This window comes from Triticum dicoccoides, chromosome 5A (genome assembly GCF_002162155.2).
Source record: "Triticum dicoccoides isolate Atlit2015 ecotype Zavitan chromosome 5A, WEW_v2.0, whole genome shotgun sequence".
Taxonomy (NCBI): Eukaryota; Viridiplantae; Streptophyta; class Magnoliopsida; order Poales; family Poaceae; genus Triticum; species Triticum dicoccoides.
In genome coordinates this window covers 8,342,802-8,370,502 of record NC_041388.1, presented here as the reverse complement: position 1 = coordinate 8,370,502, position 27,701 = coordinate 8,342,802, and the positions used below count along the sequence as shown (strand labels likewise).

General features: G+C 41.3%; 3 protein-coding genes across 3 annotated transcripts; all 3 read right to left on the bottom strand.

Moving 5' to 3' along the window:
• Positions 1-2,525: 2,525 nt before the first annotated feature.
• Positions 2,526-6,194, bottom strand: LOC119299022 (probable periplasmic serine endoprotease DegP-like). The gene is made up of 11 exons (XM_037576340.1): positions 6,101-6,194; positions 5,785-5,946; positions 5,534-5,677; positions 5,278-5,432; positions 4,704-4,973; positions 4,464-4,594; positions 3,822-3,939; positions 3,622-3,714; positions 3,442-3,519; positions 3,271-3,358; positions 2,526-2,539 (listed from the first exon to the last, which is right to left on the bottom strand). Exons 1-11 carry the CDS (start codon positions 6,192-6,194, stop codon positions 2,526-2,528), a joined length of 1,347 nt encoding a protein of 448 aa, XP_037432237.1.
• A 2,544-nt stretch (positions 6,195-8,738) lies between these two features.
• LOC119299021 (serine protease HTRA1-like) lies at positions 8,739-11,960 on the bottom strand. Its single transcript, XM_037576339.1, has 11 exons — positions 11,912-11,960; positions 11,653-11,814; positions 11,358-11,501; positions 11,119-11,273; positions 10,523-10,792; positions 10,293-10,423; positions 9,540-9,657; positions 9,336-9,428; positions 9,176-9,253; positions 9,004-9,091; positions 8,739-8,773 (listed from the first exon to the last, which is right to left on the bottom strand). Exons 1-11 carry the CDS (start codon positions 11,958-11,960, stop codon positions 8,739-8,741), a joined length of 1,323 nt encoding a protein of 440 aa, XP_037432236.1.
• Positions 11,961-16,471: 4,511 nt separating this feature from the next.
• LOC119299019 lies at positions 16,472-20,177 on the bottom strand. The gene is made up of 11 exons (XM_037576338.1): positions 20,045-20,177; positions 19,729-19,890; positions 19,477-19,620; positions 19,221-19,375; positions 18,650-18,919; positions 18,416-18,540; positions 17,768-17,885; positions 17,568-17,660; positions 17,388-17,465; positions 17,217-17,304; positions 16,472-16,485 (listed from the first exon to the last, which is right to left on the bottom strand). The coding sequence occupies exons 1-11, from the start codon at positions 20,175-20,177 to the stop codon at positions 16,472-16,474; spliced, it is 1,380 nt and encodes a 459-aa protein (XP_037432235.1).
• Between the last annotated feature and the right edge of the window lie 7,524 nt (positions 20,178-27,701).

The window sequence follows — 27,701 nt, the reverse complement described above, 5'->3', positions numbered from 1 at the left end:
ACACATCATCAGGAGGGCAATAAGGTTGATGTAGAAGCCCTCCGTGATCTATTCCCCCTCCGACAGAGTACCAAAAAAGGCCTCCAGATGTGATTGCGGAAGAACTGGGACTTGTCGTGGCGGAAAAATTGTTTCGGATGGCTCTCTGTTGGCAAAACTTAGTCCCTCAACTCTTCAAACTGGATAAGTTTAGTTCCTCGTCTCAGCCCACAAAGTCCTCACCCTATTCACCTTAACATACATCCAATCCGGGTGAAGGGCCGCATTGCCAACACGAGACCTCCAGATCTAGATGAGGGAGCCGCCACCACTGAAGCCACAACAATGCCAGGATCACTCGCCACCCCTCCCCTTGCTACCCCCATAGCCAAGAGATGGCGCCACCGCCACTGACGCATTGCTCGCCGTAGAGCCAGGCGCACAGCCTCACCATCCAGGACCACCGCCCCGGCATCCAACTAAAGGAATATTTAAATAAACTTTTTTTGAGCAACGAATATTTAAACAGATGTGAGTAACTTAAAGGAAGGATTGTGTGGGCTCAGTAGAATATTTAAACATGTGGGCTCATTAAAAAAGCAAGATCGTGGGCTCTATTATGGTGTGGGGCCTACTAATTAATAGGTTGATTGTGGGCTGAATGTGTAAATGGTTCAGGATTGTGGGTGGTTTGAATTACAGGACCAAATGCCTGTAATGATTATGTGAATATGATGATGCCCTTATGGGTGATTTGGAAGGCTAGGAGGGATGTGGTAAAACATTTCTAGTCACCCTTTGCGACTAGCAGTTTCATCTCAAAGATTTATGGAACTGGAGGCGGACACCATAAGGACTGTGAGTCAACCAATGGTCCAGCCGCCACGACAACGACTAGGCTGGATTCCTCCTCCTAGGGGCGATGCAAAGGGCAGTGTTGACGGGGCCATTTCTGAGATGCACCGGAGGAGTGCTGTTGCAGCAATTTTTCGGTCAGATGATGGTAAGTTCTTAGGGGCTTCGGTGCTGGTCATGGCTGGGATCCTAGACCCTGGAACCGCTGAAGCAATTGCCAGTAGAGAAGCTCTTTGTCTGGCACAAGATGTACGTTCGAATTCTATGACTATTGCATCCGACTGTGCTGGAGTTGTCCAAAGCATTGAAGAAGGAACACTGAGAATGCTATGATTATAAGGAAGAGAATGTAATGGGGATGCCCATACCATTGTTATAAATTCGTTAAATCTAGAGGTTGGACTTCATGTCTAGCTTTTGGAGCCCCCAAGTTAAGTTAAACTTTCTTTCATTGATTAATAAAGTCCAGTGGTGTTTCGCTAAAAAAAGGTAATCAAAGGGACGTAGTTTGCGATGGATAAAATATCCACATCCTATTTATTTTTAATGCATGCATTTCTTTAAGAGCATTGACTTATGGTTATGCTTGCCCATTTGAAATGTCAATTAATACTAGGATCATTACAAGTCTGCAAAATTATGACTAGGTGGGGGAAGGGAGACTCGTGAAGCGGTGTGAGTATGATGATCAAATTTGTCGCTGTGATTTAATCATGTTTGTCATGAATAGGTGGACAGAGTGACCACCATTGATGATTGTGACAAAAAGGAGAATTAGCAACAACAATGGGTATCTAGGAATGTACAAGAATTTGTTTCTCCGGGTTTCAATGCACGGCGACATGTTGTATGGGCGCTAACAACAAAATTCTTTGAAAATATATAGGACCTCTAGAGCTTTCTACTGGCCTTTTTGTTTTCTAGAATTATTTGTCTAAATGCCAAGATTTCCATATTATTGTTTTCTATTTTGTTAATATTGTGTGACAACGGCACGGATTGATGACAACTAGCGCTCGCTCGACCAACTAACACATGCCAGCACCAGCTCTGCTACCATCATGAAATATATTTCAAGCTGGGATAAAAAATAACCATTTCTGTTTTTACTTAAATATAATGATGAATTATAGATGTATGTAAACACATTTTAAGTCCATCTGTAATCAGTATATAACTTGCTTTTCTGTGGGTCCACAGATCTGGGTAAGCAGTACTTCGCATGAACCATCATTGTGTTTTGCCCATATAATTCTGACTAAATTTAAATACACATCAATTCTGTGTCTCCTGTTGCAACGCACGGGCATTTGTGCTAGTATACGCAATGGAAAGTAATGTAAATATATCAATCTAGTTCCAAGCATTTCACTCTAGCATAATTAACCAATTGAATTGATCATCCACAGTACATGCATGATATAAGTCCCACAAAAATTCAAAATAAATAGCCAATAGCATGTTCTGCTCTATGGTCCATGAACTACATTTAAAGATGCACGGTAATTTGAAGTTCTTGTCTGAGGACACACACACACACACACAAATCTATAGAACATCGGTTAATTCTGTTGGCTCCATGCATTAATCAGTTGTTAGAATGAATTTGTCAGTAGACTCATCTTCGAAGGCTAGTAGTGATTGGGTAAGTGCCTACAAGAATAAAAACATCAAGCTTCAGTTAGATACGTTTACATTTTTGCTCCTGTAGAAATATGGCAACATAAACAAAAACAAGAATGACTATTTGTGTGCAGAAAATGCATTAGAGGGAATGGGGGAAAAGTACAACCTAAAATGGTAGTAAGAGGTATGAGTTTTACATATCTTCAATTATTTAGTATTCCTATATGCTCGGAAAACACGTATGGAGATTGATGACAAACCAAAATGTTTGTGTGATACAAATTTAATGAGTGCTAAAAACAAAGGAGCAGTTCGCATGTTTGGCAATCAATCTTGAAGGGCGCTACAACGATGAAAATTGGATTAACTAAACGTATAGGTGAGACGCCAGCCCTAAAAATTATATCTAACAAATAAAGTACGGGACAAGTCAAAAAAAAACTACAAGTAGTAGGCGTGGCTGCCGGCCGAGCACGGAAGTGGAGGCCTAACGCCACGCCAGCAGAATTTAGATGAGCAAGCCGACCTGGCAATGGCTTACATGGTGTTGCATAGTACGATAGCAAGGCATGGTATTTTGCTCTTTTTTTTGAGAAAAATGTATTTAGCTAGTACTATATTATGATATGTTTTCTATAATTACATTTTCCTCTATATAAGCGTAATTTAAGATTCCACATCGGGCCCAAAATTTCCTCTACAACCTTCGAATTTGAGTTAAAGCATACTGGATTTTACACAAGAGGGAAATGTGATAACTTAGGATTTACAGCAAAAATCAACCACTATGTTAAAAGAAGAGATGTTTACCTTCTATGATGTCCTCTCCACAATCCGATATAATTACAATCAAGTTTCTAGTTCTTCGGCAAATTTTCGTGGCACGAAATATTTGAATCTGTAAAGTCAACAATATAATTTCAAAGTGACATTATTGGCATAAATTATACAATCAATAGTAAAAACATAATAACAACTTACTTGAACATCTATTTCGGCATTTAAGCGTTTTGCTTGTTCAAAATGGTCGTTGCCTATGTCCAACAACATCTTCTCTAGCTGACAAGTTAGAACATTCAATAGCATAAAAAATTACATCAGTAAATTAGACATACGCAGGCACGACACATACACAATCTCTTTTAATTTTAAAACACCTACCTCAATTGTACTAGAAATATATTCTCCATTGAAGCGTTCAATAATATCACCCTTCCTGATTCCAAGTTTCTCAGCATTCGATTCTTTTGACACCTAATGTTTAATTGAACATGATTACTCCATAATATGCATGTGAGTAACAATTTAGAGACAACTAACAATAAATGTTAAAATAAAAATGGTTAAGCACCACCATATACCTCTTCAACAATAAGACCAGACTCAATGTTATGCTTACGCCTCATCCTCTCAATACCAATTGGATCTAGAAGCTTGATGGAAGTAAAGGTCATTCCAAGGTGGGGTCGAGGGATGCACCTATACCAAATATAATCATTAAGATTGTAACTGTTTTACAGACTTGTTTTAAAATAAAACAACATATTTCATTAGAATCAATACCAAATGAGTAATACACAAACTTAATCAATAACATTATAGAATTAATACCATAACAAGACATTAGTTCACGCCCTTCTCAAAGGAGGATTAAACTAGAAAAATAACTCACCAGGTTAAAAAGAAAATAAAAATGTTTACACCAAATTAAGTTCCTATACCCTGCGAGGAATAGTTTGGAAAACATGCGGAATTCGATAAGGTGACCAACACACATTTTCTCTATAATGTTAGACACATTTTGTAGCACCTAGGCCTCCCGTAATGATTTTTCTGAATCATACTTTAGCAATTCATTTAAACATAGAGTAGTAATTATTAAGCAACCACAATACGAACATAATTTTGTAGTTATTCCATTGTATTGCATGAGTTACATTATATAACATAATGCATTAGCTTAATTAACAACACTAAAAATGAATTGGGAATAAGGGTCGTACTTTAACTTTCTCCATGAATCCAAGCACTTGTGCAATATAGGAGAAGGTAAAAAGGTCTCATTGATTTGATTGTTAACCATTCCCACAACCTTCCCTTCCAAGTCAATGATAGGGCCTCCATCGTCACGCAACTACAACATAGCAATGATAATAATATTATAATTTATCATTTGTACTAATAAAATAGCAACATTAATTAAAATAGAAAACATAAAGTTAGGATTTGATCGTAGTACGTACGATATGTTCATTGTTGGAAAAATACATGTAGTGACATCTCTCGTAAGGGACAGGAATCATGTATTCCACCCTACCATGGGTTATCCTTAGATCAAGACTTTCATCCCTTCCAAGTCGGAACACATCTTGACCAGAGTGCACATTGTCATTAAAAGTGGACAGTTGAACCAGTTTGTTCACTACAACCTCGTAAAGAGCAAATTCATAGTGCTCCTGGAGGTAGAGGAGACTGGCTACTGCAGTTGTGTCGTCAAGCAAGTGAACAATGACCTGGAAAAGACAACCACAAAGATTATGACACTGCAATAGAATTTTCGTAGTATTTGAGAAAACCATTTTCGAGAGATTGACTATCAGAGAAACCGAACGCCACACCGAATCAAGTATATTATTTCAAGTACACAGTATAAATACATAGTAAATTGAAGAGAAGGCACATCTAATTGGTAAACGGGTGTCGATGAGGCACATTGCAAATGATTAAGTTTTGATAGAAAAAAAAGGAAAACAAACAAGCACCAGTGAGTGGAGAAGATAAATAAATAGAATAGCGAATTAATGTTAAGAAGCTCACTTCAGCGTTGCGATGATATTCACCCGTCCACTCATCCATCCACTGGTCGGGATCCTTTGCGCGAATGAGATGCGCGGACGTCAAAACCACGGCGGTATTGTTCTTGTAGTCCTGTTGGATCCACAAACCACAACACCTATTCAGCGGCTCATCATCTGCAATTAAAGCAAACCAAAAGTCACAACACACGGTCGAGCAAAGTAACTTATATGTCCTAGGTGGGTGATATCCTTGGATGAAGTGTTCAGTCACGTACCAAGATAGGACGAGAGGGTGATGATAGAGTTGGCGGCAAAAAGCACCGCATCCTTTGTAGGCTCACGGATATGGTGAAGGTGTTGCTCGTGAGACAGGCACGAAAGAGAAGAGGAGCGATCCAATGTGAAGGCAAACCGACAAGCTACATACATACAATAAATACAAACAGAGAGAGAGAGAAAAAAAAAGCTAGGTTAGTGTCTTATAACGAACGACGATGATGATGACGAGGAAAAGAGAGATCAAGACCTAAATCTGCTTGGTATTGGGCCTTGGCGTGCTTGAAGGCGGCACGTATGTCCGGCCTATCAGCTAGCTCGTCGGGGATGTAGGGTCTGTGAAGCAGAGGGCTGGGTGGATACGAGGATTCCTCCAACGAGGACTCGGCCACGTCGTCGTCATGCGCACGATCTACACACATGGAGAAAAAAATGAGCACCTAATTTTGGTCGGGGTTGTGCTCTTTCACTATACTACTGCTACTCATGTCGTGATTGGGAGGGGGATCAAGCGGAGCCGAGGGGAGGTTGGGTACCTAATTTTGGTCGGGGTTGGGCTTTCTCACTCTCGAAGGCCGCGAACATCAATCCTCGATCCTCTGCCAGGCTTCTCGTCGTCGTCGTCTTCTTCTTGTTCTTCTTCTTCGCTTCCCGCTCCATCTCCGGATTTCCCCTCCTGCGCCGCCTGCCGCCCTTCGGCATCTTGTTCCAGGGCGGCGACCATGTGTCGTCGCGGCTGGTTCTCCAATCTCTACTGCAAAATTCCATGTTGGTTTTGCACCATGTCCCAGGAGTAGACTATTTCACTGCTTCCTCATCTTCGGCCGATGAAGCATGTGTTGTGGGATTTGTTGCTGGATCGTGAAGTTGTGATCGGGCCTAGTCCGGGTTTGATGTGGTGAGAGCGATTGGTGATCTTCGGTCGCATTATGGATCTTCGGAGGCAATCAAACTCCGATGTGATATTCCTGTCTGAATCATACCTTGGGAAGACCAAGGCGGGAAATGATGCACAAACATAAGTTTGATGAGATGCTAATCCATGAGAGTGATGGAAGAAGTGGAGGTTTGTTACTGTTGTGGAGGAAGAAGGATTGCAAAATAGTGGTGAAGACACTATAACAAAATGTATTGATGCGATTGTGAAAAATGGGACTGAATGGCTGCTCACGAGGTTCCAGTGGCAGAGCCAGAAACTAAATATAGAAGGGGCCAAAACATGTTATATAATGTTAGAGGGGGCCAAATCACCTAAACCTAGCTAATTTTGTTTGACAAATGGAAGATTAGGAGACATATAGATGTATTTGTGAGAGCATAGGGGGGGGGGGGCTTGGCCCCTGCCAGCACCCCCCTGCCTCCGCCACTGTGAGGTTCTATGCGGAGCCCAAGTGGGAGGATAAAAATAAATCTTGGGATTACATTTGTGATTTGCAAGCTAGGATGGACATGGCATGACTGATCTTTGTGGAATTTAATGAGATCTTGTGCTCAAAAGAGGAGGCTGGCGCTCCTAGGGCACAACAAAGCAGATCGAAGCAAGGTGGCCACATAAATTTCTTTATAGTAATTCTTTTGTTCTCTTTTTTTCTTTCAAGAACATTAGATCTGTATGTGACGTTAATTTTGAGAAAACATTCTTCCAATTTGTATAAAGTGGTAATATCATACTCCCTCCGACCCAAATTAATTGTCGCAACTAAAGTTACGACAATTAATTTGGATCAGAGGGAGTAATAATTATTTACATCTTTGTACATGAACCTGAATGCCAATGCTAGAAGTTGTCCAGACAAATGGCAAAAATTGTTACTTGTCTTCAAAGATTCTATCATTGCACAGTGCACAAAATAAAACCTTGCAAATTGTAAAACATCTATAGTTATATGTGTTTCTTCGAGGATTTGCTCATCTTATGGTTTCATGCTTTTCTAGATTTGGATTGGCTCATAAACGCACGTGTCGCCTTTTGAAACCAGTGACTGTAGACATGTACAAAGAAGAGACCGGTGATCTAGAGCAAGCCTCCAACTCTTCCTCCGACAATGTACCGAGAAGCAAGAAAAAAGTGCCATCTTCATAAGAGATTTGAATACCTAAAGGGCGTTATGGCTTGGGTTTGCGATACCAGCCAGCTAAATGAGTCGAGAGCTAGCTAGTATTGATACTATGAATGTTGGTCAGGTGCCTGTTGGCTTCCAGAACGAGTGGACCAGATGATGATTGCTGACGTTGGGCCTACAACACCCCGGCATTAGCCTCTCAGTTCTGAATGCCTATGCAAACTTCCTCCGCGTCAACGACGATGACATCTATAGTGTCGGTGCCCCTCTCAACGACAACATGACATCTTCGGACTATGAATCCGTGAACCGGATGACTAGATGATGGTACATCTGATCCAAGACCACTAACACATGATTTGGTGGGGGTGATATCATTTGTAAAACTCATAGTGGCAGAAGAATAACATGCCTTAAAGAGGTTGGGGTTATAGCTTATAGTTTGACATTTGATACATGAGAGGAGGTATAGCAGGAAATGCAATATAAAGCTTAGATGGTGGGTGATGGGGTCGAAGAAGAAATATTTTGTAAGGATAAATGCAATTACTATATGTGTTAGCTTGTGATTTGAGCATAATATTCTAAAGAAGGGCCACTTTAAAGTAATAATATAGGCCTTACCAAATGTGGGTGTCCCAAAATTATTGGCAAGCGAGTTCGCCGCCAAGAATTGGCCTGGGCACAAAATTAGGAGTGGCAACAAACATATTGGCAAGATCAGAATTTTTGGGTAACATCCAAGCAAAGGCATAGTCCATCAGTCAATGCTCATAATTTGGTAGGGCGGCTGTGGGCTACCATCAAAACAGCCCCTACATATTTGTTCACATACATATACATTTTTATGTAAATACATTAATCTTGTGCCAAACATTTAACTCTAACATGATTATGAAGTTCAATTCATCGTCCATATCGTACAAGTTGCGAGTCTCACAAAACTCAAAAGAAGTAGCTAGATTCTACTATAGCCATGTTCCTTCCACGTTCCATGAATTACATTTAAATAGGAACCATGGTTCTCAAATTTTGACTGAGGAGACACAAATAATTTGAAAATTATGCCTTTAATTGGCATTGTGTTAATTCCATCTGCTTCATGAAAGAATCAGTTAATCGAATGTATGTGTTGATTCACTCATTTCCAAAGGCCATCAGTGATAGGGTAAGTGCCTACACAAATAAAAACATCAAGGTTCAAACAAATACGCCAGGTATATTGGTGATTATCACATTTATATTCAATGAAGCAAGGGGCAGGAAGAATTCAAGAAATTAAAAAAACTATAATAAAGGCTCGGGGAAATTGGGGGAACAGACAAATTGAATCAACACAAGAGAGAAATGTGATGACTTAAATTCATCATAACAAAAATCTACTACTACATTAGGAAGATGATTACCTTCTATGATATTCTCTCCACAATCCGATACAATTACGGTCAAGTTTCTAACTCTTCGGCAAAGTTTCGTGGCACGAAATATTTGAATCTGTAAAGTCAACAATATTATTTCAAATTTCTATGGTCGACATAAATTTAAGCATTCCATAGTTAAAGCATAATAGTAACTTACTCGAACACCTATTTCAGCATTTAAGACTTTTGCTTGATCAAATTGGTCCCCGCCTATATCCAGCAACATCTTTTCCAACTAACAAGGTACAAAAGTCGAGAGCATAAAGTGTCACATAAAAAAAACTATTTTCTCCATTTTACCTAAAAAAATACCTTACCTCGGTTGTACTAGAAATATACTCTCCATTGAAACGTTCAATAATATCACCCTTGCGGATTCCAAGTTTCTCAACATTCGATTCTTTTGACACCTAATGTTTAATTGACCATCATTAAACCATAATGTGCACGAGGAACATTTTTTTATGAAAACTAATAGCAAGTGTGACAATATATAGATAATGTTAAACAACACAATATACCTGTTCAACAATAATACCGGATGCAATGTTATGCTTACACCTTATCCTCTCAATACAAATAGGATCTAGAAGCTTGATGGAAGTAAAGGTCATTCCAAGGTGGGCACGAGGGACACACCTATAAAAAATATAATCACTAAGATTGTAATTGTCTTACAGGCTTATGTTAGAAGTAAAACAACATATTCATTAGAAAAGATACCAAAATGAGTATCACACAAAACTTAGGCAAGACCACTATAGAATTAATACCATAATAAGACATTAGTTCACGCCCTTCTCAAAGAGGATTAAGCTTGAAAAATAAGTCACTAGGTTAAATAGAAAAACTAAATCTTTACACCAAATTGAGTTCCTATACCCTTCATAGAAATAGTTGGGAAGGCACGCATAATTTGATAAGGTGATCAACACGCATTTTCTCTATAATGTTAGACCCATTTTATATATAGCACCTAGGCCTAAACATAATGATTTTTATAAACCATATTTTAGCAATTCTTTCATAATTTGATAAGGTGGTCAACACACATTTTCTCTATAATGTTAGACCCATTTTATGTATAGCACCTAGACCTAAACATAATGATTTTTATAAACCATATTTTAGCAATTCTTTCAAACGTAGTAATTGTTAAGCAATCGTAATCCGGACATAATAACTTTGTAGTTGTTCAATCGTAATCTGGAGTATAAGAGAATGCATTATCTTAATTAACAACACAAAAAAGGAATTGGGAATAAGGGTCGTACTTCAACTTTCTCCATGAATTCAAGCACTTACGCAATATAGAAGAGGGTAAAAAGGTCTCATTGATTTGATTGTTAACAATTCCCACAACCTTCCCTTCTAAGTCAATGTCGGGGCCTCCATCGTCACGGAACTACAACATGGTAACAATAACAAACATTATAATTTGTACTAGGAAAATAGCAACATTGAAATAGAAAACATAAATTTAGAATTAAGTCATAGTACGTACTCTATGTTCATCGTTGGAAAAATACATGTAGTGACATCTCTCATGATGGATTGGAATCCTATATTTCACCCTACCATGGGTTATCCTTAGATCAAGATTTTCATCTCTTCCAAGTCGGAAAACGTCTTGACCAGAGTTTACATTGTCGTTAAAAGTGGATAGCTGAACCGGTTTGTCCACTACAACCTCATAAAGAGCAAATTCATAATGCTCCTGTAGGTAGAGGAGACTGGCTTCTGCAGTTGTGTCGTCCAACAAGCGAACAATGACCTGGAAATACAACCGCAAAAATTATGACACAATGATAGAATTTTCATAATATTTGATGAAACCATTTTCGAGAGATGAACTATTAAAAAAACGCCACACCAAATCAAGTCTATTATTGGAAGTACGGAGTGTGCATACATACTAGCTAGCTAGTTCATTTTTCTTCTACGAAAATTGGGGAGACCACAATTAATGGTAACCGTTGTGGATTGAGGCATTGCAGATGATTAAATTTTGAGATGAAAGGAAAAAGGGCAACAACAAAAAAAACTAGTGAATGAAGATGACATATACTTAGAATAGTGAGTTAGTGTTAGGAAGCTCACCTCAGCCTCGCGATGATATTCACCCGTCCACTCATTCTTCCACTCATCGTATTCCTTTGCGCAAATGAGATGCGCAGACGTCAAAACCACGGCGGTATTCTTCTTGTCGTCCCATTGAATCCACAAACCAGAACACCTATTCAGCGGCTCATCGTCTGCAATTAAAGCAAAACCAAAAGTCACAACACTCGGTCGATGTCCTAGAAAAATATTACCAATATTTATGTTTAGTTATGTACCAAGATAGGACGAGAGGGTGACGACAGAGTTGGCGGCAAAAAGCACGGCATCCTTTGCAGGCTCGCGGATATGAAGAAGGCTTCGGTCGTTGGACAGGCACGAACGGGGAGAGTAGCGATCCAAGGTGAAGACAAACCGACAAGCTACATACACATACACAAAAGAAATTAGCTATGTTAGTGTCTTGGTAACGACGATGAGGAGGAAAATTTCGAACCAACTGGGAAAAAAATTCAGCTAGATTAGTGTCTTGGTAACGACGATGATAATGACGAGAAAAAGAGGGATCAATACATTTGCCTGCTCGGTATTCGGCTTCGGCGTGCTTGTAGGCGGCACGTATGTCCGGCCTATGAGCTAGCTCGTCGGGGATGTAGGGTTTGTGGAGCAGAGGGCTGGGTGGATAAGAGGATTCCTCCGCCGAGGACTCGACCACATCATCGTCGTACGCACGATCTGCATGCATACATACAGAAAATATAAGCACCAATACTGCTAGTAGTAGTACTACTCATGTCGTGATTAGGAGGGGAATCGGGCGGAGGTTGGGCACCTAATTTTGGTTGGGGTTGGGCTTTTTCACTCTCAAAGGCCGCGAACATCACTGCCAGTGCCAGGCTTCTCTTGGTCTTCTTCTTCTTCTTCCTCCTCGCTTCCGTCTCCGTCTCCGTCCCCGGATTCCCCCTCCTGCGCCGCCTCCCGGCCTTCGGCATCTTCCAACGGTTTGGGGTTGAGGCGGCTGCCTCTGCGTGCGTGTCTTGATTTTCAATCTCTCCTCTTCTTTTATAGACTGCCGCGACGAGAAGCTGTACCAATGGATGCGGGACTTGTTTCCGTCACTGACTCGACCTGGGCTGCCCGTGGACCCTGGCCCAGCAAACCCTATTTCACGACAATGACCGCAATGGGTCGGCCCAGCTAGAGTGTTCCAAGCCCCCGACAGGGTAGTTCGAAATATACATGTTACAAAAAACACTTCACACAAGTTTTAGAAAAAAATGTTACAGTGCATCTGAAAAGTGTTTAATGTGTGTAGAAAAAAAATACCTGTATACAAATAATTCATTTTTTAAACCTTTACAAAAAAATGTTTCACATGCACAACAAAAAATGTACGATGTGCACAACAAAAGTTAGACATCAAAACCACTATTTGAAAAAGAAATGTTAATCATGTATATGAATTTTTTAAACCTGTATAAATGTTTTTAGATGTATACCCAAAATATACAATGTGTACCAAGACAAGATATTAAAACATTGAACTTGTGTAGAAAATGTTATCATGTAGTTAGAAAATTTAAACATGTACACAAAAAATTAAACTTGTGTAGAACAATGTTTTAAATGTGTAAGAAAAAATGAATGATGCATATTGTAAAAAGGAGAAGTCAAAACATATATTTGAAAAATATTAATCATGAATATGAAAAATATTAAACATGTATAAAAATGTTTAGGTGTATACCAAATATGTACAATTTGTACAAAAACAGAATATATAAAAAACATATATTTGAAAAAAGCATTTAATTGTGTATTAAAAATTTGTTCTTGACGTATACGAAAAATGTACAATTTGTGAATGTGCTAAAGAAAAATAAAATAAAAAGATAAAAAAGTAAAACCAATGAGAAAAAGAAAACAAGAAAACCAGAGAACAGCCAATATAAAAAATGAAAAAGAAACAAAAGAAAAGTAAACAAGAAAACCAAGAAAAGAAACAAAGAAACAAACCTGGAAAGAAACCAAGAAAACCAATGGAAAAAGAAAACGAACAAAGAAAACCAAAGCAAATCGAACTACAACAACAGGGGGAGTATAGCTAACGCGACGACCCATGTGCGAGCCTTTCAAGCGAGCTAGATGGATATCTCGCTATAAGCAAAATATAGCATTCGTGGTCTTGTAGGGCGACCTGGTTGGCTGCTCGGTCATTTTTTTTTTAGAAACAAAAATGCATTGCTCATTGGATTTCTTTTAGACAGTCTTGTGAAGCTTTTATTAAGTCGTCATAATGTTTGCATGGATGAAATTAAGGGATCCAAGCTGACCTAATCAAACATGACAGACATCCCTTAAGATAACGGTAATGTAAAAAATCTGACGTCAGACTTTTAACTTTTCAGCATGGCAAATCTAATGCTTCTGATGGCAAGTTTAGTTGGCACGAGGGTGGCAAACTTAGTTTACAAGAACGACAATTTCCTAACAAAAACAATATGGACTAATAAGACGAATTTGCCATGCATATCAACTAAACTTGTCATCCTCGATAAACATAAATCATCATAAAAATGTTTGATTTTCCATAGTTAAAAAATCAATCTAGTTGGCCAAACCAAACGGATAGATCGGAGAGAAATACAAAGATATAACAATCATGCATAATAAAGTTCAGAAAAGACTCAATTACTTTCAGTGAATAATCTGATCATAAATCCACAATTCATTGGATCCCAACAAGCATACCGCAAAAGAAGATTACATCGAATTGATCTCCCAAGATAATATTGTATTGAAGATCAAAGATAGAGAAGAAGTCATCTAGCTACTAGCTATGGACCCGTAGGTCTATGATGAACTACTCACACATCATCAGGAGGGCAATAAGGTTGATGTAGAAGCCCTCCGTGATCTATTCCCCCTCCGACAGAGTACCAAAAAAGGCCTCCAGATGTGATTGCGGAAGAACTGGGACTTGTCGTGGCGGAAAAATTGTTTCGGATGGCTCTCTGTTGGCAAAACTTAGTCCCTCAACTCTTCAAACTGGATAAGTTTAGTTCCTCGTCTCAGCCCACAAAGTCCTCACCCTATTCACCTTAACATACATCCAATCCGGGTGAAGGGCCGCATTGCCAACACGAGACCTCCAGATCTAGATGAGGGAGCCGCCACCACTGAAGCCACAACAATGCCAGGATCACTCGCCACCCCTCCCCTTGCTACCCCCATAGCCAAGAGATGGCGCCACCGCCACTGACGCATTGCTCGCCGTAGAGCCAGGCGCACAGCCTCACCATCCAGGACCACCGCCCCGGCATCCAACTAAAGGAATATTTAAATAAACTTTTTTTGAGCAACGAATATTTAAACAGATGTGAGTAACTTAAAGGAAGGATTGTGTGGGCTCAGTAGAATATTTAAACATGTGGGCTCATTAAAAAAGCAAGATCGTGGGCTCTATTATGGTGTGGGGCCTACTAATTAATAGGTTGATTGTGGGCTGAATGTGTAAATGGTTCAGGATTGTGGGTGGTTTGAATTACAGGACCAAATGCCTGTAATGATTATGTGAATATGATGATGCCCTTATGGGTGATTTGGAAGGCTAGGAGGGATGTGGTAAAACATTTCTAGTCACCCTTTGCGACTAGCAGTTTCATCTCAAAGATTTATGGAACTGGAGGCGGACACCATAAGGACTGTGAGTCAACCAATGGTCCAGCCGCCACGACAACGACTAGGCTGGATTCCTCCTCCTAGGGGCGATGCGAAGGGCAGTGTTGACGGGGCCATTTCTGAGATGCACCGGAGGAGTGCTGTTGCAGCAATTTTTCGGTCAGATGATGGTAAGTTCTTAGGGGCTTCGGTGCTGGTCATGGCTGGGATCCTAGACCCTGGAACCGCTGAAGCAATTGCCAGTAGAGAAGCTCTTTGTCTGGCACAAGATGTACGTCCGAATTCTATGACTATTGCATCTGACTGTGCTAGAGTTGTCCAAAGCATTGAAGAAGGAACACTGAGAATGCTATGATTATAAGGAAGAGAATGTAATGGGGATGCCCATACCATTGTTATAAATTCGTTAAATCTAGAGGTTGGACTTCATGTCTAGCTTTTGGAGCCCCCAAGTTAAGTTAAACTTTCTTTCATTGATTAATAAAGTCCAGTGGTGTTTCGCTAAAAAAAGGTAATCAAAGGGACGTAGTTTGCGATGGATAAAATATCCACATCCTATTTATTTTTAATGCATGCATTTCTTTAAGAGCATTGACTTATGGTTATGCTTGCCCATTTGAAATGTCAATTAATACTAGGATCATTACAAGTCTGCAAAATTATGACTAGGTGGGGGAAGGGAGACTCGTGAAGCGGTGTGAGTATGATGATCAAATTTGTCGCTGTGATTTAATCATGTTTGTCATGAATAGGTAGACAGAGTGACCACCATTGATGATTGTGACAAAAAGGAGAATTAGCAACAACAATGGGTATCTAGGAATGTACAAGAATTTGTTTCTCCGGGTTTCAATGCACGGCGACATGTTGTATGGGCGCTAACAACAAAATTCTTTGAAAATATATAGGACCTCTAGAGCTTTCTACTGGCCTTTTTGTTTTCTAGAATTATTTGTCTAAATGCCAAGATTTCCATATTATTGTTTTCTATTTTGTTAATATTGTGTGACAACGGCACGGATTGATGACAACTAGCGCTCGCTCGACCAACTAACACATGCCAGCACCAGCTCTGCTACCATCATGAAATATATTTCAAGCTGGGATAAAAAATAACCATTTCTGTTTTTACTTAAATATAATGATGAATTATAGATGTATGTAAACACATTTTAAGTCCATCTGTAATCAGTATATAACTTGCTTTTCTGTGGGTCCACAGATCTGGGTAAGCAGTACTTCACATGAACCATCATTGTGTTTTGCCCATATAATTCTGACTAAATTTAAATACACATCAATTCTGTGTCTCCTGTTGCAACGCACGGGCATTTGTGCTAGTATACGCAATGGAAAGTAATGTAAATATATCAATCTAGTTCCAAGCATTTCACTCTAGCATAATTAACCAATTGAATTGATCATCCACAGTACATGCATGATATAAGTCCCACAAAAATTCAAAATAAATAGCCAATAGCATGTTCTGCTCTATGGTCCATGAACTACATTTAAAGATGCACGGTAATTTGAAGTTCTTGTCTGAGGACACACACACACACACAAATCTATAGAACATCGGTTAATTCTGTTGGCTCCATGCATTAATCAGTTGTTAGAATGAATTTGTCAGTAGACTCATCTTCGAAGGCTAGTAGTGATTGGGTAAGTGCCTACAAGAATAAAAACATCAAGCTTCAGTTAGATACGTTTACATTTTTGCTCCTGTAGAAATATGGCAACATAAACAAAAACAAGAATGACTATTTGTGTGCAGAAAATGCATTAGAGGGAATGGGGGAAAAGTACAACCTAAAATGGTAGTAAGAGGTATGAGTTTTACATATCTTCAATTATTTAGTATTCCTATATGCTCGGAAAACACGTATGGAGATTGATGACAAACCAAAATGTTTGTGTGATACAAATTTAATGAGTGCTAAAAACAAAGGAGCAGTTCGCATGTTTGGCAATCAATCTTGAAGGGCGCTACAACGATGAAAATTGGATTAACTAAACGTATAGGTGAGACGCCAGCCCTAAAAATTATATCTAACAAATAAAGTACGGGACAAGTCAAAAAAAAACTACAAGTAGTAGGCGTGGCTGCCGGCCGAGCACGGAAGTGGAGGCCTAACGCCACGCCAGCAGAATTTAGATGAGCAAGCCGACCTGGCAATGGCTTACATGGTGTTGCATAGTACGATAGCAAGGCATGGTATTTTGCTCTTTTTTTTGAGAAAAATGTATTTAGCTAGTACTATATTATGATATGTTTTCTATAATTACATTTTCCTCTATATAAGCGTAATTTAAGATTCCACATCGGGCCCAAAATTTCCTCTACAACCTTCGAATTTGAGTTAAAGCATACTGGATTTTACACAAGAGGGAAATGTGATAACTTAGGATTTACAGCAAAAATCAACCACTATGTTAAAAGAAGAGATGTTTACCTTCTATGATGTCCTCTCCACAATCCGATATAATTACAATCAAGTTTCTAGTTCTTCGGCAAAGTTTCGTGGCACGAAATATTTGAATCTGTAAAGTCAACAATATAATTTCAAAGTGACATTATTGGCATAAATTATACAATCAATAGTAAAAACATAATAACAACTTACTTGAACATCTATTTCGGCATTTAAGCGTTTTGCTTGTTCAAAATGGTCGTTGCCTATGTCCAACAACATCTTCTCTAGCTGACAAGTTAGAACATTCAATAGCATAAAAAATTACATCAGTAAATTAGACATACGCAGGCACGACACATACACAATCTCTTTTAATTTTAAAACACCTACCTCAATTGTACTAGAAATATATTCTCCATTGAAGCGTTCAATAATATCACCCTTCCTGATTCCAAGTTTCTCAGCATTCGATTCTTTTGACATCTAATGTTTAATTGAACATGATTACTCCATAATATGCATGTGAGTAACAGTTTAGAGACAACTAACAATAAATGTTAAAATAAAAATGGTTAAGCACCACCATATACCTCTTCAACAATAAGACCAGACTCAATGTTATGCTTACGCCTCAGCCTCTCAATACCAATTGGATCTAGAAGCTTGATGGAAGTAAAGGTCATTCCAAGGGGGGGTCGAGGGATGCACCTATACCAAATATAATCATTAAGATTGTAACCATTTTACAGACTTGTTTTAAAATAAAACAACATATTTCATTAGAATCAATACCAAATGAGTAATACACAAACTTAATCAATAACATTATAGAATTAATACCATAACAAGACATTAGTTCACGCCCTTCTCAAAGGAGGATTAAACTAGAAAAATAACTCACCGGGTTAAAAAGAAAATAAAAATGTTTACACCAAATTAAGTTCCTATACCCTGCGAGGAATAGTTTGGAAAACATGCGGAATTCGATAAGGTGACCAACACACATTTTCTCTATAATGTTAGACACATTTTGTAGCACCTAGGCCTCCCGTAATGATTTTTATGAATCATACTTTAGCAATTCATTTAAACATAGAGTAGTAATTATTAAGCAACCACAATACGAACATAATTTTGTAGTTATTCAATTGTATTGCATGAGTTACATTATATAACATAATGCATTAGCTTAATTAACAACACTAAAAACGAATTGGGAATAAGGGTCGTAATTTAACTTTCTCCATGAATCCAAGCACTTGTGCAATATAGGAGAAGGTAAAAAGGTCTCATTGATTTGATTGTTAACCATTCCCACAACCTTCCCTTCCAAGTCAATGATAGGGCCTCCATCGTCACGCAACTACAACATAGCAATGATAATAATATTATAATTTATCATTTGTACTAATAAAATAGCAACATTAATTAAAATAGAAAACATAAAGTTAGGATTTGATCATAGTACGTACGATATGTTCATTGTTGGAAAAATACATGTAGTGACATCTCTCGTAAGGGACAGGAATCATGTATTCCACCCTACCATGGGTTATCCTTAGATCAAGACTTTCATCCCTTCCAAGTCGGAACACATCTTGACCAGAGTGCACATTGTCATTAAAAGTGGACAGTTGAACCGGTTTGTTCACTACAACCTCGTAAAGAGCAAATTCATAGTGCTCCTGGAGGTAGAGGAGACTGGCTACTGCAGTTGTGTCGTCAAGCAAGTGAACAATGACCTGGAAAAGACAACCACAAAGATTATGACACTGCAATAGAATTTTCGTAGTATTTGAGGAAACCATTTTCGAGAGATTGACTATCAGAAAAACCGAACGCCACACCGAATCAAGTATATTATTTCAAGTACACAGTGTACATACATAGTAAATTGAAGAGAAGGCACATCTTGGTAAACGGGTGTCGATGAGGCACATTGCAAATGATTAAGTTTTGATATGAAAAAAAGGAAAACAAACAAGCACCAGTGAGTGGAGAAGATAAATAAATAGAATAGCGAATTAATGTTAAGAAGCTCACCTCAGCGTTGCGATGATATTCACCCGTCCACTCATCCATCCACTGGTCGGGATCCTTTGCGCGAATGAGATGCGCGGACGTCAAAACCACGGCGGTATTGTTCTTGTAGTCCTGTTGGATCCACAAACCACAACACCTATTCAGCGGCTCATCATCTGCAATTAAAGCAAACCAAAAGTCACAACACACGGTCGAGCAAAGTAACTTATATGTCCTAGGTGGGTGATATCCTTGGATGAAGTGTTCAGTCACGTACCAAGATAGGACGAGAGGGTGATGATAGAGTTGGCGGCAAAAAGCACCGCATCCTTTGCAGGCTCACGGATATGGTGAAGGTGTTGCTCGTGAGACAGGCACGAAAGAGAAGAGGAGCGATCCAATGTGAAGGCAAACCGACAAGCTACATACATACAATAAATACAAATAGAGAGAGAGAGAGAAAAAAAAGCTAGGTTAGTGTCTTATAACGATCGACGATGATGATGACGAGGAAAAGAGAGATCAAGACCTAAATCTGCTTGGTATTGGGCCTTGGCGTGCTTGAAGGCGGCACGTATGTCCGGCCTATCAGCTAGCTCGTCGGGGATGTAGGGTCTGTGAAGCAGAGGGCTGGGTGGATACGAGGATTCCTCCAACGAGGACTCGGCCACGTCGTCGTCATGCGCACGATCTACACACATGGAGAAAAAAATGAGCACCTAATTTTGGTCGGGGTTGTGCTCTTTCACTATACTACTGCTACTCATGTCGTGATTGGGAGGGGGATCAAGCGGAGCCGAGGGGAGGTTGGGTACCTAATTTTGGTCGGGGTTGGGCTTTCTCACTCTCGAAGGCCGCGAACATCAATCCTCGATCCTCTGCCAGGCTTCTCGCCGTCGTCGTCTTCTTCTTCTTCTTCTTCGCTTCCCGCTCCGTCTCCGGATTTCCCCTCCTGCGCCGCCTGCCGGCCTTGGGCATCTTCGAAAAGTTTGGTGTCTGGAAAAGAGGAGCGACTCACGTCTGTCCGCGTCGTGCGGTGTGTGGCGTCTGGCGTGCGTGCGTGCGTGTGTTTCTTTTTCTCTTTCTTTCTACGCCCGATGCATCTTCTTCTTCTCTTATAGAAAACGGCCGCACGCCTGGACTCGATCTGGATTCGGGGAGGGGTCATTTCCGTCACGGACTCGATCTGGCCTGGCCCATGGGCCCTGGCCACGACGCCTCTCTAAAACTGGATCAAATCCGCGGGAGCTCCTAACCGGCGCTTAAGGCGCCGGTTCAGGAAGCTGGCGCTCGCATGCCGCACCTCATGGGCCGGCCCACCACACGCTGTAGAAGGAAAAATGTCTCGTGAATAAAACATGCAAAAAACTGCCGGTACCATCACTTGAACTCACGCCTTGAAACTACAAGGGAGGAACCCGCTAGTTTGTACAAATGAACGCGAAGTGTATAAGAACCAATAAATTAGCGCTATTTATTAGATTTCCTAATTATTTTAGAAACACTTATTGAACTGTGAAAACAGGTTCACGTTCTTTATTTGAAGAACTGTGAAAGATGCTCACAATCACCAAAGCTTGTTGTCCCCGGTGGTTACTGCGCATGTAAAGAGATGCCCGACACGCACACATGACACATGCAAGCTGCTGCTTGCACGTCTTGACTATGTGACTGGAGGACGAACGGCGCCGCTCCGTTTTGGCTCCTCCAACTGCCCTGCTCGGATGCGCGATGACACCGAGCTAAGCTATGGCTCTGCAACCACGCGCTTGTGTCGTCGGTGCCGCCGTGCGTGCCGTTTGGCCGCGCCCTCGAAGACGACTTTCATTTGGTCAGCCTGTATTTTTTTCTTTTCACCATCTTCTTGCCCAGCCGCCGTGCGGCCCGCATGACCTCGCTCTGCCCGGCCCCCCCTACTGGTCTCCACGCGCCGCGCTGTGGGTTGCCTCGCCTACTGTGCATGCCCGCGTAACGGCCTCAACTGCCGCAAGCACCATGTGGTCTGACCGCCGCAGCGTGCGTGCGTGCTGCTATTCCTCGCCACCCCACCACTGCACGGCAATTGTGGGCGACTCCTCGTCAAATGACAAGTCAACATGTCCAATCATCAAACTTTAGTCAGAAAAAAAAACCCGCCTAAAATCCTCCCCAAAACCACTCAAGGGCCTAATTGACGCGGTATTGCAGAGCTGAGGGGGTGATTTAACCTGTTACACTTTGGGGTCAACATGGCACCCGCCGGGTTCTGGTGCGGGTAATGGTCGCCCAAAACCATACCTGTCTCATTATTTTTTTGCCTATACCTGTACACGTTTCCGCACCTTGGGTTTCAAATTGTTTTCATACCCGTACCCAGCCGGGTGTAGGTAATACCCATCTCGGTCACCTTACCCAATTCATACTTTATCATATATTTTTCGACATTTACACATATATACACAACATTTCAACATGTATACTTCAACATTTAGTACATATATACCACATTTTAGCATTTTAGCACATATAGTTGATGATTTGTTGTGCGATGGATTAAAAAGAATGATATTAATTATTGGAAATGGATAGCAGTAAGCACAAAATAGATGGCACAAAACAATGTCCAGTTATATACATGGGTGAGTAGCATGTACGTGAACTTTTAGAGAAACATTCACATCTATTCCTTTTTTTTTTCAATTGCAAGACAAACACAATTTTCTCTAATTTTCTTTTATTAAAGGTACTTCTGCAGTCCCTACTTCGAAATAATCAACCGAAGGAGACTATATAATAAGATCAATAAAACCGTGAGTTTGCAAAACAAGATCAACACATTAAACACAAGATTATGCATATGCGTAAGGGGAGAGGATTTTGGGTCGAGGTTAGCGGTTGCGTTAGCCTAGGGTACAATGGCTAGGTTCCTTTAGTGAATGACACATGAAGCCTACTCTTACTCTTAAAAGAAATTAGTATATGTGTATGCGGCTACACGGGAGCGCAGATATGGGTATTGCATTCCCATACCCATACCCCGGCTTATCCGATGGGTATAATTTTTTCTCATTTATAAATTCATGGGTATTTTTTTTGTCCCAAACTTTTTGTTGGAAATATGCCCTAGAGGCAATAATAAAATGGTTATTATTATATTTCTTTGTTCATGATAATTGTCTATTGTTCATGCTATAATTGTGTTATCCGGAAATCGTAATACATGTGTGAATACATAGACCACAACACGTCCCTAGTGAGCCTCTAGTTAACTAGCTCGTTGATCAAAAGATAGTCATGGTTTCCTGACTATGGACATTGGATGTCATTGATAACGGGATCACATCATTAGGAGAATGATGTGATGGACAAGACCCAATCCTAAGCATAGCTCAAAGATCGTATAGTTTGTTTGTTGTGGCTTTTCTGAATGTCAAGTATCATTTCCTTAGACCATGAGATTGTGCAACTCCCGGATACCGTAGGAGTGCCTTGGGTGTGCCAAACGTCACAACGTAACTGGTTGACTATAAAGGTACATTACAGGTATCTCCGAAAGTGTCTGTTGGGTTGGCACGAATCGAGACTGGGATTTGTCACTCCGTATGACGGAGAGGTATCTCTGGGCTCACTCGGTAATGCATCATCATAATGAGCTAAATGTGATCAAGTGGTTGATCACGGGATCATGCATTATGGTACGAGTAAAGTGACTTGCCGCTAACGAGACTGAACAAGGTATTGGGATACCGACGATCGAGTCTCGGGTAAGTAACGTACCGATTGACAAAGGGAATTGTATACGGATTGATTGAATCCTCAACATCGTGGTTCATCCGATGAGATCATCGTGGAGCATGTGGGAGCCAACATGGGTATCCAGATCCTGCTGTTGGTTATTGACCGGAGAGTCCTCTCGGTCATGTCTGCATGTCTCCCGAACCCGTAGGGTCTACACACTTAATGTTCGGTGACGCTAGGGTTGTTAGGAAGACTTGTATGTGATTACCGAATGTTGTTCGAAGTCCCGGATGAGATCCCGGACGTCACGAGGAGTTCTGAAATGGTCCGGAGGTAAAGATTTATATATGGGAAGTTGTCATACGGTCGCCGGAAAGGTTCAGGGGCATATCGGTATTGTACCGGGGCCACCGAGGGGTTCCGGGGGTCCACCGGGAGGGTCCACCTCTTCCGGGGGGCCTTATGGGATGTATGGAGAAGGGAACCAGCCCAAGTGGGCTGGGGCGCCACACCCCCCTAGGGCCCATGCGCCTAGGGTTGGGGGGAAACCCTAAAGGGGGGCGCCCCCTTGCTTGGGGGGCAAGCCCCCCTCCCCTTGGCCGCCCCCCCTCTAGATCTCATCTAGAAGGGGCCGGCCCCCTTCCCCCTTCCCCTATAAATAGAGGGGTGAGGGGAGGGCTGCTTACAACATCCAAGGCGCAGCCCCTCCCCTCCCCAACACATCTCCTCCTCCATAAGAGCTTGGCGAAGCCCTGCCAGAGGATTGCAGCTTCACCACCACCACGCCGTCGTGCTGCTGTTGGAGCCCTCTTCCTCAACCTCTCCCTCCTCCTTGCTGGATCAAGGCGCGGGAGACGTCCTCGCTCCGTACGTGTGTTGAACGCGGAGGTGCCGTCCGTTCGGCGCTAGGATCTTCGGTGATTTGGATCACGACGAGTACGACTCCATCAACCCCGTTCTCTTGAACGCTTTCGCTCGTAATCTACAAGGGTATGTAGATGCACTCCTCTCTCCCTCGTTGCTAGATGACTCCATAGATAGATCTTGGTGATGCGTAGAAAAATTTAAAATTCTGCTACGTTCCCCAACAGTGGTATCAGAGCCAGGTTTATGCGTAGTTACTATGCACGAGTAGAACACAAAGTAGTTGTGGGCGTCGATATTGTCAATTATCTTGCCGTTACTAGTCTTATCTTGATTCGGCGGCATCGTGGGATGAAGCGGCCCGGACAAACCTTACACGTACGCTTACGTGAGACCGGTTCCACCGACTGACATGCACTAGTTGCATAAGGTGGCTGGCGGGTGTCTGTCTCTCCCACTTTAGTCAGATTGGATTCGATGAACAGGGTCCTTATGAAGGGTAAATAGAAATTGGCAATTCACGTTGTGGTTTTGGCGTAGGTAAGAAACGTTCTTGCTAGAATCCTATAGCAGCCACGTAAAAACTTGCAACAACAATTAGAGGACGTCTAATGCAGCAAGTGCTTTGTGATGTGATATGGCCAAAGGATGTGATGAATGATATATGTGATGTATGAGACGATCATGTTCTTGTAATATGAATCATGACTTGCATGTCGATGAGTATGACAACCGGCAGGAGCCATAGGAGTTGTCTTTATTTATTTATGACCTGCGTGTCAACATAAACGTCATGTATTTACTTTACTTTATTGCTAAAGCGTTAGCCATAGTAGTAGAAGTAATAGATGACGTGACAACTTCAAGAAGACACGATGATGGAGATCATGGTGTCATGCCAGTGACAACGATGATCATGGAGCCCCGAAGATGGAGATCAAAGGAGCAAATGATATTGGCCATATCATGTCACTATTTGATTGCATGTAATGTTTATCATGTTTTACATCTTATTTGCTTAGAACGGCGGTAGCTTAAATAAGATGATCCCTCGAATTAATTTCAAGAAAGTGTTCCCCCTAACTGTGCACTGTTGCGAATGTTCGTTGTTTCGAAGCACCACGTGATGATCGGGTGTGATAGATTCTAACGTTCGAATACAACGGGTGTAAGCCAGATTTACACACGCAATACACTTAGGTTGACTTGACGAGCCTAGCATGTACAGACATGGCCTCGGAACACAGAAGACCGAAAGGTCGAGCATGAGTCGTATAGAAGATACGATCAACATGAATATGTTCACCGATGTTGACTAGTCCGTCTCACGTGATGATCGGACACGGCCTAGTTGACTCGGATCATGTTTCACTTAGATGACTAGAGGGATGTCTATCTGAGTGGGAGTTCATTGAGTAATTTGATTAGATGAACTCAATTATCATGAACTTAGTCTAAAATCTTTACAATATGTCTTGTAGATCAAATGGCCCACGTTGTCCTCAACTTCAACGCGTTCCTATAGAAAACCAAGCTGAAAGACGATGGCAGAAACTATACGGACTGGGTCCGGAACCTGAGGATCATCCTCATAGCTGCCAAGAAAGATTATGTCCTAGAAGCGCCGCTAGGTGACGCACCCGTCCCATAGAACCAATACGTTATGAACGCTTGGCAGACACGTGTTGATGATTACTCCCTCGTTCAGTGCGGCATGCTTTATAGCTTAGAACCAGGGCTCCAAAAGCGTTTTGAGAGACACAGAGCATATGAGATATTCGAAGAGCTGAAAATGGTTTTTCAAGCTCATGCCCGGGTCGAGAGATATGAAGTCTCCGACAAGTTCTTCAGCTGTAAGATGGAGGAAAATAGTTCTGTTAGTGAGCACATACTCAAAATGTCTGGGTTGCATAACCGCTTGACTTAGCTGGGAGTTAATCTCCCGGATGACGCGGTCATTGATAGAATCCTTCAGTCGCTTCCACCGAGCTACAAGAGCTTTGTGATGAACTTCAATATGCGGGGGATAGAAAAGACCATTCCTAAGGTATATTCAATGCTGAAATCAGCAGAGGTAGAAGTCAAAAAGGAACATCAAGTGTTGATGGTGAATAAAACCACTAAGTTCAAGAAAGGCAAGGGTAAGAAGAACTTCAAGAAGGACGGCAAGGGAGTTGCCGCGCCCGGTAAGCAAGCTGCCGGGAAGAAGCCAAAGAATGGACCCAAGCCCGAGACTGAGTGTTTTTATTGCAAGGGAAGTGGTCACTGGAAGCGGAACTGCCCCAAATACTTACCGGACAAAAAGGCCGGCATCACGAAAGGTATATGTGATATATATGTAATTGATGTATACCTTACCAGTACTCGTAGTAGCTCCTGGGTATTTGATACCGGTGCGGTTGCTCACATTTGTAACTCAAAGCAGGAGCTGCGGAATAAGCGGAGACTGGCGAAGGACGAGGTGACGATGCGCGTCGGGAATGGTTCCAAGGTCGATGTGATCGCCGTCGGCACGCTATCTCTATATTTACCTATGAGATTAGTTTTAAACCTCAATAATTGTTATTTAGTGCCAGCTTTGAGCATGAACATTGTATCAGGATCTCGTTTAATATGAGATGGCTACTCATTTAAATCCGAGAATAATGGTTGTTCTATTTATATGAGAGATATGTTCTATGGTCATGCTCTGATGGTGAATGGTTTATTCTTAATGAATCTCGAGCGTAATGCTACACATATTCATAGTGCGAATATCAAAAGATGTAAGGTTGATAATGATAGTCCCACATACTTGTGGCACTGCCGCCTTGGTCACATAAGTGTCCAACGCATGAAGAAGCTCCATGCAGATGGACTTTTAGAGTCTCTTGATTACGAATCATTTGACACGTGCGAACCATGCCTCATGGGTAAAATGACCAAGACTCCGTTCTCAAGAACAATGGAGCGAGCAATCAACTTATTGGAAATCATACATACTGATGTGTGCGGTCCAATGAGTGTTGAGGCTCGCGGTGGCTATCGTTATATTCTCACCCTCACTGATGACTTGAGTAGATATGGGTATGTCTACTTAATGAAACACAAGTCTGAAACCTTTGAAAAGTTCAAGGAATTTCAGAGTGAGGTTGAGAATCAACGTGACAGAAAAATCAAGATTTTGCGATCAGATCGTGGAGGAGAATACTTGAGTCACGAATTTTGCACACACTTAAGCAAATGTGGAATAGTTTCACAACTCACGCCGCCTGGAACACCTCAGCGTAATGGTGTGTCCAAACGTCGTAATCGCACTCTATTGGATATGGTGCGATCTATGATGTCTCTTACCGATTTACCGCTATCATTTTGGGGCTATGATTTAGAGACTGCCGCATTCACTTTAAATAGGGCTCCGTCAAAATCCGTTGAGACGACACCGTATGAATTATGGTTTGGAAAGAAACCTAAGCTGTCGTTTCTGAAAGTTTGGGGATGTGATAACGTAACTGGGTGACTATAAAGGTACATTATAGGTATCTCCGAAAGTGTCTGTTGGGTTGGCACGAATCGAGACTGGGATTTGTCACTCCGTATGACGGAGAGGTACCTCTAGGCCCACTCGGTGATGCATCATCATAATGAGCTCAATGTGATCAAGTGGTTGATCACGGGATCATGCATTACGGTACGAGTAAAGTGACTTGCCGGTAACGAGACTGAACAAGGTATTGGGATACCGACGATCGAGTCTCGGGCAAGTAACGTACCAATTGACAAAGGGAATTGTATACGGATTGATTGAATCCTCGACATCGTGGTTCATCCGATGAGATCATCATGGAGCATGTGGGAGCCAACATGGGCATCCAGATCCCGCTGTTGGTTATTGACCGGAGAGTCATCTCGGTCATGTCTGCATGTCTCCCGAACCCGTAG